General features: G+C 39.8%; 1 protein-coding gene across 1 annotated transcript; it reads right to left on the reverse strand.

Moving 5' to 3' along the window:
* Positions 1–10024: 10024 nt before the first annotated feature.
* LOC311081915 (uncharacterized protein F54H12.2-like) lies at positions 10025–11332 on the reverse strand (the record flags this gene model as incomplete). The annotated part of the gene is made up of 1 exon (XM_084112605.1): positions 10025–11332. One exon carries the CDS (start codon positions 11330–11332, stop codon positions 10025–10027), a length of 1308 nt encoding a protein of 435 aa, XP_083968731.1.
* Between the last annotated feature and the right edge of the window lie 2689 nt (positions 11333–14021).

A 14021-nucleotide genomic window follows, 5' to 3' on the forward strand; every position in this document is an offset into this window, starting at 1 on the left:
AGTACTTTTTTCAGAAATTACTCTTTCTGAAAAAAAAAAAAAAAACCTCAGTGACATGGCAGCCGTCGATTGAGTCAGCCCTGCAAACCTGTTGGTAGACAACTTAGTGGATAGTTGAAATATGCACTCAAACACTCTGGAGAGCATCCCAGATGATGTCCCACCAGCAGGAGGCCTTACCAGGGGCAGCCCATCCCAGTGCAGCAGCTCCAGGGTCTCCCTGCTCAGCTCAATACAAGTCTACATCATTTTTTTCTTATTTTATATACTGTAAATGTTTGTTGATTTTGATATGTTTAACATATGTTGTTAATAGTTGGAAAAAGTACTTTAATGTAGCCTGTGGAACAAATGATTTTCATTTACCAATTTTATTTGAAAAAATAAAAGGTATACAAGAGTTTGTTTCAAGTAGAAATTATGACTGTCAAAAAATAAATAATGTCCAGAACAATTCATTCTCTTTTATTTACACATTTAAAGTTGCATAAAAATAATGTACAGATTTTTTGTTTCCTTTTAAAGGGGTGGTTTACTGCTTTTTTTCTTTGCATGATTGTGTTTATGGGGTGCAATATAACATGTCTTCGTGTTGTTGTTTTTTTTTTTTTTTTTTTAAGTCTTATTTTTCATAAATTTCACCTTTATTGTAAGCCGCTTTCTCCTCTGTCATTTGAACGACCGGTTGACTTCCTGATTCTATGAAACCACTCCCTCAGAAACAGGCAATGGGCTCAGATTGGTTAGTTGGGCCGGTGTGAGTAGTATTAACATATACCATGTGTCACTTTTGGGTTGATATTTGATTGATTTATGACCCCCTTGTCACTCATGATTGACAGGGAATCTGTGTGTCAAAAACAGGGTCTCTGATTTACAGTGCCAACCTGGCTGGGATTTGCTTCCTGATTGACATGTGACCGCGTTGTCACACGTTCACCCACGGTGATGTCTGGTGAGGGGATGTTTTAAAAGACAAAAACAGATCAAACAGATGTGTCTCTGATTTACAGAGCCATACTGTCTAGCCATTTGCTGATTCTGACTCCTTCCAGTCTGATGGGTCGAAGGTGTCTGGACAGGACGCGCGATGTGTATTGCAATATTTTCTGTGATGGTAGGTGCGTATGTAAATGGCGTTGTGAGGGAACAGCCTACATTTAACACTTTTGACCATGCGTAGGTACCTGTATAAAAATAGGGGTTTATTTCACCAGTATTCACCCAAGCAGCTTGCATCAGCGTCTCTGTCTCGTCCTCAAACTACAATTTTCCACGCTGCATTTCGTTATTGGAAACGTGCGTGTACTTCACAAGAAGATGGACGCCGCTCTTAACAGTAAGTGTTTTTTTTTATTGTTTAGTAATATTGTTAAGAAACTTACGAAAGTCACAGTTCTATTGCGTTACTTAAAACAGGTTCTCTACGCTTCAGGTGGTGTGACTGATATGAGTCTTTTCGATATCGTTGAGGAGATTAATTTCCTGAATCAAGCGAGTGGTACGTAATAATTACGTTTTATATTTAAATGTTGATATTGTTTGTATGTGTGTGTGTGTGCGTGTTTGTGTGTGTGTGTATGTGTGGGTGTGTGATGCATAAACGTTTTTTTTTTTTATATATAAAACAGGAGGAACTCCGAATCGGAGATCTAGCAATGTGCAGGCTGCATCGCGAGAGAGCGCTGACGTCCTCGTGCGTAAGTGCAGTGTATTCTGCTTCCTAAAACTGAACCGTATGCTGTGTGTGTGTGTGTGTGTGTGTGTGTGTATGTGTGAGAAACACATATGCCTCATATACTGTATTGGCCGTAGGAAAAAACATCGTATCTTCTTTGTATCTCACTCTCTCTCTATATATATCTTTTTTTTACCAGCCCACCCGAAACGGTGCACTGTCAAAGCATTAGTACATGCAGATCCCCGAGACAACGTGAACATACCCCCAATCCGTGAGTGTTTGTATTTCGACATTATCTATCGGTATAATATTTGCATTATGGCATGATGATTTTAGTTTAAAACCTCCTTATGTGTATTTCCAGAAGGCTTATCAAATGTTTTGAACCGTATTGATGCGTCTGAGTCCACTAATGATACAAAGAAGACTAGTTCGCGTGGAATAGAGGCAAAGCCGAAAAACAGACTCAAACGTAGAGCTGTTGTGGACATCGCCCCAAAAGCAAAAGTACCAGTTGCTTTCAAACCAGCCCGGAAGAAGCCAAGACGATCAGCTGCTAAAAGTATGTGAACAAACAAAACTGATGGATTGATTTCTGTTTATACTAAATCAGATGCATATAATGTAGTGGAGTATGATAATGTTTTTATTTGGATGTAATAGAGAGAGAGCCCGTGCGTGTGTGTGTGTGTGTGTGTGTGTGCGGATAGTTTAAACTGTTTGACATGCATAATGTTTAAAACGTAAACATGCATATCTCTTAGAGTATGCTTTTAGCCTACCTTTTTTAACTGTCTGTAGTGGTGAACACTGTGTAAAAGTGTAGACATCTCTTCTCAAATACCTTTATAAATAGGTATGTTGAAAATAAAATAAAAAAATATAATAAAGTTAATCTTTTAACGCATAAATTATTCTAAATTATTCTATTTTTCTCCCATCTCTTTTCTCAACAGATGTGGTCGTGGATGACAATGCGGTTCCCGATATAAATGATGTTCAGAGCTGGAGTGATGGACTGATAGAATCGTGGGATGACTGTGTGTTTACACCCGAACCCGAAACACAGCGACCTGTTCCATCCAGCAAACGTGTGGTGGCTGTGGAAGAATCTGACCCTGAACAGCTGCCTTCAAATCAGGAGGCTTTCAGACAGGAATCACAGCCCAATATAGACACTCAACAAATAATCAGAGCGATACATGCAATTGAGAAAAAGATTGATGCTCACGCACATTCTACAGCTACAGTGCTACAACAGCATGGTGTTTGGATTAAGCAGCTCATGGCATCACAACAACAGCATGGTATTTCGTTCAAGCAGGTCATAGCTGCACAACGACTGCATAGTGGATCTGTCCAAAAAGCGGCCGTAGATCAATGTTTGTCGGTGGAATTGTTAAAGAAGGTCGTGTTCATGGCAAAAAAGAATCATTGGTGAGTTGTCTTTTTCTTTTTCTTTTTGCTGGGGTGTGTTATACTTTTTCTTTTATACAATGTTTTTTTCTTTCTTTTTTTTTTACATTTATCCCAAGCTGTGTGTGTTATCGCTATGATTGTATAGTTGTTGGTTAGTTGGTTTTCTTTCTTTTTTCACTGGTTTTATTTTCCGTAGTTATTTCATGTGTAAAACCTACGTGTGTTTAAATAAAAACAAAACAAAAATTGATTTAAAATGGCCAAACGTTGTCGGGAGTCAGATGATTTTGATCAGGATCGGGTAGCAAGGTTTAGACGAGATGATGGCAGTGTGGTGTCCCTTGATCAATGCAGTACCACAGAAACTTTGCGCTATTTAATACAGACAATGGATGAAATTAATAGGCCTAGGTCTACAACAGATACATTGCTAGAATTATTAAACATCATGAGCACAATGTCAGATGAATATCCAGAACCAAATTCTGATTTTGAACATTTTGTGAATACACCACATAGAGGGGAGATGTCAGATGAAGATCCAGAACTAAATTCTGATTTTGAACATTTTGAAACTACCCAACAGTCAGGAGAGGTGTCTGAACCTACTCCAGAACCAAATTCTGATTTTGAACATTTTGATACTCCCCAACAGTCAGGAGAAGGGGTGTGTACCCAGTCACAACCCACACTCAATCCTGAAGCACCCAACATGGGTCTCACACATGATGATATAGAATCACTTGTAAGAGAGGGTGGTGATGTGAGTGGGTACACTGTACTGCCACGAACTCGGTTCAATGGTCTGGAAATCCACAGGCTTATAAATCTGCGGGAAATATCTTCTACAGATTTAGCAGCCTACACTGTGTTTTTACATGACACCCTTTCTGAAATAGTGGCGTTTTCCAGACTGTTAGGCGGAGATGGTAGTTTAATCAGCATCACCTTGAGGGGTCCGAGTTTGACATCGGATGTTAGTACACTTCTGTCAGGTGGCAATGGTTACAGTGTTGATCTATTTATAAACGAGCTTGAAAAAATAATGCAGAGTAACTCTGATGTGCAGTTTGATGAGAGATTGAATTTAAGAGTGTCGATAGCAAGAAGTAAACGTGGCGGTGCTTATCGTAAGTTACGTGACCTTGCTCACAATGAAGTGATTGGTAAAAACAGACTTAATCTGTTCTGCCCCACGAACGTTTCAAACAACCTTTGTTTTGCAATCTGCCTGGCACATTTCCTTAACCCTCAGAAACCACATGCTGAGTTAGAGTCTGTAGCATATTCATTGCAGAAGTCAGCTGGATATGCTGATCAACACAAGATAGCATTTAATGACATCAGACAGTTTGAACGCATGCTGAATGTTAAAATAGTTGTCTTCTATCGGTCTGATACAGGTGTTTTGGAGAAGTATACAAACACAGACGACCCGCATGCTAAAACAGTATTTTTGTACCTGCATGACAATCATTATTTTATGATTAAAAATCTACGCGCATTTATTGGGACACCATATGTGTGTGAGTTTTGCTACCAAGGATACACATGTAGGAGAGATCACAGATGTCGGTACGTCTGTGATGTCTGTAATGACCCAGAATGTCATAAACAACCCCAAAAGCCAAAACATTGCGATGACTGTCTGCGTTATTGTAAGTCTGACTACTGTTTTGAGATGCATAAAAAACCACCTCAAGGTATGCAATATGCGCAGTGTGATGTGACTAAATATTGCGGAAAATGTAATAGACGCTACCATGTCAGCGGCCCTAAACCCAAACCCCATAAATGCCCTGCAGATCGTTGTGTGCACTGTGGTGAGAGTTTGGTTACCGATGGTGTGCATCAATGTTTTATCCAGCCTGTTAAGGCGGAGGTGCCAAACGATCGTTACATTTTCTACGATTTTGAGACCCGTTATGAAAACGGAAGGCACATCGCCAATTTCGTATGCGCTATTACGTTTGCTGGCGACGAATTCGTAGCTGAAGGACCAGATTGTGTGGATCGCCTCGTTAAAAAATTCAGACATCCTCGTTACCGTAATTACACGTGGATTGCGCATAACGCTTCGGGGTTTGATAATTTCATCCTTTTGGAATACTTTACTAAGAAGGGGTTTGCCCCTAAAATTACGATGCAAGGCTGTCGTCTAATCTTGATGTATGACGCTGCGTTCAAACAGCGGTTTATTGATTCATACTCCTTCATACCCATGCGGTTAGCCAAGACACCCGTTGCATTTAATCTGCCTAATGCTGAGAAAGGATATTTCCCGCATCACTTTAACCGCGTTGAAAATGACAACTACATAGGCCCGTACCCTGACAAGAAATTTTACGGGTACTCGACTATGTCAAGTCAAGACAGAGTGGCATTTGATAACTGGTACAGTACCACTTCCGACAAAGTGTTTGATTTTAAAAAAGAACTGGCGATTTATGGTAAAAACGACGTCGTTCTGCTGAGGGACGTATGTATGAAGTATCGCGATGAATTCATTCTGTGTGCAGGCCTTGATCCGTTTAATTACACTACTTTGGCAGCCACATGTATGGCTACGTATAAAACACACTTCATCCCTAAAGACACAATAGCGCTAACACGCAACAATGCGTACATCAACCAGAACAAGACATATTCAAACATTTCAATTGAATGGCTTGAATATATCCGAACATCACGGTCCATAGATGTTCAACACGCTCTAAACCGTGGTGAGGCGTCATTTGGAAAATACTATGTGGATGGTTTTTATGGCGACGGTACCGTGAAAAAAGCATTCGAATTTCTCGGGTGTTTTTTTCATGGTTGCGAACGTTGTTATAACCCTAATGATCTCAATCCGTTATCAAAAGTACCTTATGGTATTCTGAAAAGACAATGTGATGACAAACTTGAAATTTTGGAGCGTGCGTACGGTCTTCAGGTCGAGGTGGTTTGGGAGTGTGATTGGGTCCGTGCTAAACAGACCGACACAGCAGTGATGGACTTCATGGCTACTTACAACCACCCTGAAAGATTGAAACCTCGTGAAGCACTTTTCGGCGGACGAACTAATGTGTTAAAACTGTACCACAAAGTCACGGAGGGCGAGCGTATTAGGTATGTAGATTTTACCTCGTTATATCCCTTCTGCCAAGCGCGAAAATGCTATCCAATTGGCCATCCTGAAATAATATACAAGGATTTTCAAAACCTTGAAAATTATTATGGCTTTGTCAAGGCTACCGTCATCCCTCCGCGGAAGCTGCTTCATCCTGTATTGCCTTATAGGACAGGTGGGAAGTTAATGTTTCCACTTTGTAGGTTGTGTGCTGAACAACAAAACCAGACACAGCCATGTGTACACACAGATGAGGAAAGGGCTATACATGGTTGTTGGGTTAGCATCGAGCTGTTAAAAGCAATTGAGAAGGGTTATGTAGTGGCAAAAATCGATGAGGTTTGGCATTTTCCCCAACGATCTGAAACATTGTTTTGTGATTATGTTAAAACATTTTTGCAGTTCAAACAGGAAAGTTCAGGTTTTCCAAAAGATGTTGTGACTGATGCCGACAAAGAATCTTATGTTAAAGATTACTTTGAGAAAGAAGGGATTAAGCTGAATCTGGACAAGATCGAGTTTAATGCCGCACGCAGATCCATTATGAAGCTTATTCTTAATTCATTGTGGGGGAGGTTCTCTATGCGCGAACAGCTCCCGACAACTGAAATACTTACAGACCCTGAACAGTTTGCCCGACACATTTTTGGCATTGAGTATGACGTGAAACATTTCTCATTTGTGTCAGACACCGTAGCGATCGTGCAATGGTCTTACGCAGATGGGAAAGGAGCTCAGACTCGTGACATTAATATTTTTCTAGCCGCTTTTACGACTGCCCACGCCCGGTTGGAACTTTATGATCTTATGGACCGGTTGGGGGACAGGCTGATTTATTGCGATACCGATAGTGTTGTGTACATATCTAAAGACGGTGAATACGAACCCCCACTAGGTCCATACCTTGGCGACCTTACTGATGAAGTCGGGGGCTCCGATTTTATTGTTGAATTCTCCTCGAGTGGTCCTAAAAGTTACGGGTATCGTACAGCCAAGGGCAAGGTCTGTATGAAGGCCAAAGGCATCACACTGAATGCTGTAAACTCTGAGGCCATCAGGCTAGACTCATTAATAGGACTTGTTGATCAGTATGTGAGGGGGCGGGGCGACAGCAGTTATATTCTTGCACACACCGACAGTATAGTGAGGAACAAAAAGCAGTTCACATTACACAACAAGTCAGTTGTGAAAAAATTCCAAGTTGTGTACAACAAGCGTGTTTTGCTACCTGACCTAACTACATTACCATATGGCTACTGACAATGTTTTTGGTCATCGAGGGGTGGTAGACACCGCTGGATTCGATTTCAGATTGGATCACCCATTTTCTTGTGTATTAAGTGGTCCTTCTAACTCAGGAAAAACATTTTTTGTAAAAATGTTGTTGGAAAATGCTAAAAGTGTCATTTCAAAAAATGTTGAAAACATTGTATACATTTATAATTGTTGGCAACCTTTATATGACGAATTGTTGAAACTGTATGATATTAAATTTATTGAAGGTATCCCCCAGACTCTGAATGATGATCATTTGTTTCCCCCCGACAAGAATAATTTTGTTATTTTAGATGATGTGATGCAGGATGCTAGTAACAATTCTGAAATCCAACGTTTATTCACGATGTATGTACACCACAAAAACCTGAGTGCATTGTATATTGTACAAAACTTGTTTTCTCAAGGTAAATCCAGCAGGACCATCAGTTTGAACACCAATTATCTGGTGCTGTTCAAAAACCCCAGAGACAATACACAAATTAATGTATTAGCACGCCAAATGTACCCCCGAAACACAAAATTTTTTATGGAGTGTTATGAAAATGCGACCAGCATGCCTTTCGGGTACCTTTTGATTGACTTTAAAGCAAAAACACCAGAGCAGTACCGTCTCAGAACAGACATTCTGTCACAATATCCAGTTGTGTACGTTCAGAAAAGGAAACATTGACATTGTTAGACGGAATTTGAAAATGTCTGCAAGACTTTTAAGAAACCTGCCTCTTTTAAAACTGTTATTAAAAGCTACACCTAAACAAAGACGTGTTATTTTAGAGGCTGCTGCAGACGAACTCATTGTGACGTTGTGTGAAGTAGCTCTTAACGTAGTCCATGGAAATATTCCACTATCACCACAACAATATCAGAAACTAAAGAGAAAAAGAAACGAGATCAAAATTGTTGCAGATAAAAAGGTTGGCGTTAGACGTAAAAGACGGTTAATCAATCAACAAGGCGGATTTCTATTACCATTGTTAAGTGTTGCAATTCCCTTTATAACCAGTTTAATTACATCTAAATAAGCTGGTGATGGAGTACGCTGAGAAGATGTTTTTAATCCCGCAACACCAGTTGGATAAACTGAAATCCTCTAACACCCGTGAGTCTATACAGCATGTTGTGGAGAACGATTTGGATACGACTATAAGAAATATATTGCAAAGGTCTGACATAGATCACCACGAAAAAGCTAAGATGTACACCAGTGTTTTACAGAGGTTTTTAACACTCGCTAGACTGGGGGATAGGGAATCTTCCACATTAACATTAAGTCTTCCACAGCCTGACACCAATGTAAAAGAAGGTCCACACCCAACAGACAGCGTTACAGACCGCGATGGTTTAGATGATTTTGCAGATGAGGTTTTAAAAAATATTCCACAGAGGAGTGTGAAAAATGTCCGTTACATTTTAGATAAAATGTCTAAAACTAAAGATATTACGTCGTGGACTGAGTCGGGGGAGTTTGTGTTTAAAGGCAGAACAATCCCCGGTTCACACATGCTTGACCTAGTTAAAAGCATCACAGCTCCGCATAAGATTGCTGATGAGCGGAGACCTGGCGGATGGCACGAGTTTCTGGAGGCTTTTGCTAATTTAAATCTGCCATACTCTGTGGTACCAAACCAGTATGTCAGACAAGCAATTAACTCATTCAAAACCAAATCGACCCTGACTGTAACCGATTTACCTAAGAAGAGTAAAAAACGGAAAGTGCATCTGAGCACACCGATACATTCAAAACAACCAGAAGACCTCTTGTTCAAATCACCCAGTCTAGACCAGAGTCAATGGTTAAGTTTTTAATCTCCCAGTTTGTTTGTAGCCTATTGTGTTCTCTGTTTTTTTTTTTTTTTTTTTTTTTTTGTTGTTTTGTTTTGAGAACTTATGTGTTATGAATTACATGTATTGTTGAATATGTAGTGTGTATGTGTAATAAAAAAGAGTTTAAAGAAATATCTGTTCTTGAGTATCTTTATTTAAAGATATTAAGCATGATACATGTACATTTTACCCAATTGCACACACTGAATACATTTGAAAACATTGTCATTACATGGAACATGTTTTAGTTTTTTCACAAATGTTGACACCATTTTATCATTTTTAATTAAATCATTGGTATACAATTTCAACACATAATCATAATCAAACCCCTTTGACATGTGGTAGAGAAAGAACACACAGTGTTGACCACACGTGTCTGATGAAAAATCTTGGACTTGCACAGTGGAATGTAGTACTTTACTAGAATTGTGATTTAAAAAGTCTTTGATAACAGGGTGAAAGCCTTGGTAATCTGGTTTATTACCAAAACTATCGAAAAAACAACCTACTCTATCAGCATTTATGTAGATTGCCAACCAATGTTGGCCTGGGAGTCCTGATGGATCTGTATTGATTAAAACCATTGCTGGTAATGTTCTTAAAGGGGTTTTCGGTAGATAGTCACATGGTAGTACTCCAAGAAAATAAGTATTGCACAAAATCTTATCCATGACACCCGTAAGTTGTACTGTGTTCATTTTAACGCCTTAATAGTAATCAACAAGTACCTGTCGTCGATTTGACACTTCAATTATGCTGTCAAATAATGCGTAAACAATTAAGTTAACAGTCTGTGGTAATGGTTGTCTAAAGCGCGCTTCTAGTCTTATATTGCCGCTTTTGATAAGTGATACATGCTGGCTGCACTCCTCGTCTGGTGTAAAATTGAACGAGTAGAGTGTATAGCCATGCAGAAAATCCTCCCTATCGATACTCAGAGCCTGGTTTTTAAGATGCTTTCCTGAAGCCAGCGCCAACTGGTAAAACTCCCGCACTGCAGAACCATTTTCATATTCAGGCTGTAGAGGCTTCGAGGGGTATTGTTGACCATCCAGATAAATAGCTAAAAATTCTAAATCGTAGTTTTTAAAGGCAAAAGGGTTTTTATTATATGCCCCGACAAATGCATCATTATCAACCATCGCTAGAACCAGAGATTTTGGTAAATGCCCTAAGAATAAGTTCTCTTGATTACAGACCCGGGAGCCGGCTGGTAATGAAAAGCTTTTCAAACACACCCTGTCGATGGGGTACTTGGCTGTGGTTGAGAGTAGGGCTTGCGCATGACCCAGTCTCACAGCTGGTGACACTGTCACTTTTTTCACAAATAGCGACGCTGTCTGGATGTTCAGTTTGTAGGCTCTGTCATTGCTCCTCATCAGACAGAACTCGTCTTTACCCCTTGTCATTCTAATTTTAAGGTCCAATCCATTGAGTAAAAGTTTATCTTGAAAGAAGATGTCACTGTGAACTGGCGCAAGTAGTTCGACCACGTTACTAGCGTTGGTGAAGGCTGCTCTCTTTGTCAGACCGCTATTTTCTCCGGCGGGGTCCGACACATCCATATGCCCCGCCTTGTCTTTGTAAAAGAGTCCCGCTGAGAAAAGTGTTTCAAGGGCGTCTTTACCATAATTAGTAAGACACTCTATCATACAGCGGTATGGGTATGTGCTAGAACTCTGTGAAATTAGTCGATCTCCAAGTGATACGTCCACTTGTGAAAAAATTGTGGCTCCCGGATAGTTAACAAGCCCCACGGGATCTCCGTCTGCAATATCCGTTCCATCTGCATAAGTGATTTTGACACGCATAAACAACAATGTGTTGTTTAGATCCACGTAATCCTCTCCATTCCCCGCAATAAAAAATTCCAGAGGGGATGTGTCAGATATCGCTGATAATGGTGGTATTTCTATGTAAGTGTTTTTTTCAATAGCGGTTTGAGTCAGTGGTACAGTAAACAGATCCAGTTCGGTTTTTAAACACTCTTCTGACATGTTGTGAAGTAACGCCATGATCTAAAATATTGTTTTAACAGAACTCCTTGATCTTTTTGAAGCACTGCTCTTAGCTGTCTCCTTGCGCTTGCGTTTTACAACTGATGTTTTCTTGGGGGGCTGTTTTGTTTTCTTCTGCTTCTGGCCACTCCTCCGCACACCCGGAGGCCTAGGTACGCTTCTGCGTGCCATCACCATTAACCCGGATCCGTCTTGAGTATCGTGATTGTTATTAAAAGATCGTGACAACGTATTACTAACAACGTCACTTAGTATGTTTTTCGCTGCTGATTTAAGATGTGGCTTGGCTATGCTAAATCCTCGTCTTAGTAGTGGTATAGCCATTCTAAAGAGACCCCTAAAAAGACCACCCAAACCAGCGCCATACATAACTCCGCCTCCTGCATACCCCGGAAGTCCATTTCCCGCTTGATTCTGGTAATAGGCCACATAACGCATGGGATCAACATTGTGATTGTTGAAATACACCATTTTAATGAAAATTTTTTACTGGCCTAAAGTGTAGTTTAATGCACACTTTCCCGTAAGAAAAAGGGATGTGGTGATTTTGATCGTCCTTCACTTCTATACCAATATCTGTGATGACCGATTTGTTGACAGATGCGTAGTGGGGTTTGTCGTATCGAACACTGACTGTGTTATTGTTATCCCCTGTTATTTGTACGCACTCCAGGAGTGGTACGAAGGCATCACCTACTGACTGGTATCTGATAATATCTGTGTATATATAAAGAGTATAGAAGCCACCGTGTATGTCTGCCTGATGCATTGCATATGTTACAATATCCTTTTCAAAATTAGTTTTTCCAGGGTTTGTTTTTTGTCGCATAGAATCTCCTATCGGGACACCTGGTTTCAACCCTAAAATAATAGCTAGTTTTCCATGGAAGGTTATTGAAATGTTAGGTTTTGCTTTCAGAAATACTTTGTTTTTTACAACATCGTAACCGAATGATCCATGAGGGGCTAGTAAATCATTTATCACACTAACAACGGATGGGACCTTGTCGTAATAACCTGTTTTTATCGGTATGCGTAGTCTCGATAATTCGGTCTTCTTCACATCTACACCACGGCGTATGTTGTTAGTGTTTTTTTCGTCGTCGACAGTGATGGGTTCGATGTTTATCTCAAAAACGGCATCTTTGCTGTTAAACGTGTACCAACTTCTAGGATATTCGATTTGAACAAGGCCCACCTCCCACTCTCCTTTTATATTTATAGGTGTAGCCATCCTTGTTCTATAATTAGAGATTGTATTATCAGGGTATACAGCCCGTGAAGCATTGCATGGTAGTGTGACATAAAAACCACCCTCTGCCATGTCTGTTTTTTTTATACAACTGCAGACAGTCTGTGTTTGTCCTTTGTTTTTATGGCACCTGTACGTCGACTAATTCTTTCTGATCGATCCATGACGCAAATTTTGCAGGCCATCCGAGCCACTGTACCAGTACTAATGTTTTGCGACCCTTCGTCTTCTTATCCAAAATCTTTTCAACTTTAAATGTCTTGTTTTTACTGACAAATATTTTTTGCAATTCTTCAGCATAAAAAACACCGTTGATAACATCCCCATCATAATCACTCAATCTGTAAACAGGGGGGTCTCGTGGAATACACGCTGATACAGTAAAATACTCTTGTGTGTAGTTTTCCTCATACCCTTTTGCAAACGGACCTCTGACTTTAGAAATTCGAACCACGTCACCGATCTTGTATTTAAATATGTGGTTAACATTGTAAGGTTTGGTATCTCCATACAAGTTATGTAGCACCACAGATTCGTTTTCTTTTCCCACATCAATCGGTCTCATCTTGATGCTTCTGTGATAGCTCACATTGTATCCTTGTGTAATGTCTTGAAGTATGTCGATGTAGCGTTTGGAGTTTATAGCTGTTAAATATCTCCACATTCTTCCTTTTAAGGTTCTATTAAACCGCTCGATAACACAAGCCTTTAATTCTGTGTCTGTTGCAAAATGGTTAATATTGTACTTTTTTTTTCACGTTTTGAAAGTGTTTGTTAAAAAACTCCTTTCCTTTATCAGTTTGTAATTTCTGTGGCACACGACCCTCTTTCAGTATGGATTCAAAAGCTTTAGAGACCTCTGCACCACTCTTGTTTTTTAATGCACGCGTCCATGAGTACTTACTAAACAAATCGATGCATGTCAACAGAAAGTGATTGTTGTCGTTTACCTTGGCATATGCTGACATATCTACTAGATCGGCTTGGAACTGCATATCAACACCATAGACAAAAACCCGATTCCTTTTATATTTTAGTGGTGCACTTCTGTGTAGTGTATACGCATCCTCACCAGCGAGCCATTCTGAAACTTCTTTATCGGTTAAACGAACCCCCGTCTCTTTTAAAACACCTTCTTTTAAACGCTTTTTACCCCCTAAAGAACCAGGGTTAGAAGGTGTGTAATAAATCTTTTTCATTTCTTCTGACATATTGACACTTCAGGCTCCACAAAAGAATAACAAAGATGGTTTAAGTGGTTCGGGTTTTATTTCTTAAACATTAAAAGGATACAAAAGGTATCATACAGCATCAATGTAGTGTAGAAATTTTATACACATCACAATGTTTTTCTCAAGAATGTAATCAACCAGTGTTTCAACAATTTCACATACATTAGTCTGATTGTTTCTTGTCAACATGTCCACACATAGA

The sequence above is a fragment of the Abramis brama genome (assembly GCF_963993115.1).
Source record: "Abramis brama genome assembly, chromosome: 1".
In the NCBI taxonomy this organism is placed as follows: domain Eukaryota; kingdom Metazoa; phylum Chordata; class Actinopteri; order Cypriniformes; family Leuciscidae; genus Abramis; species Abramis brama.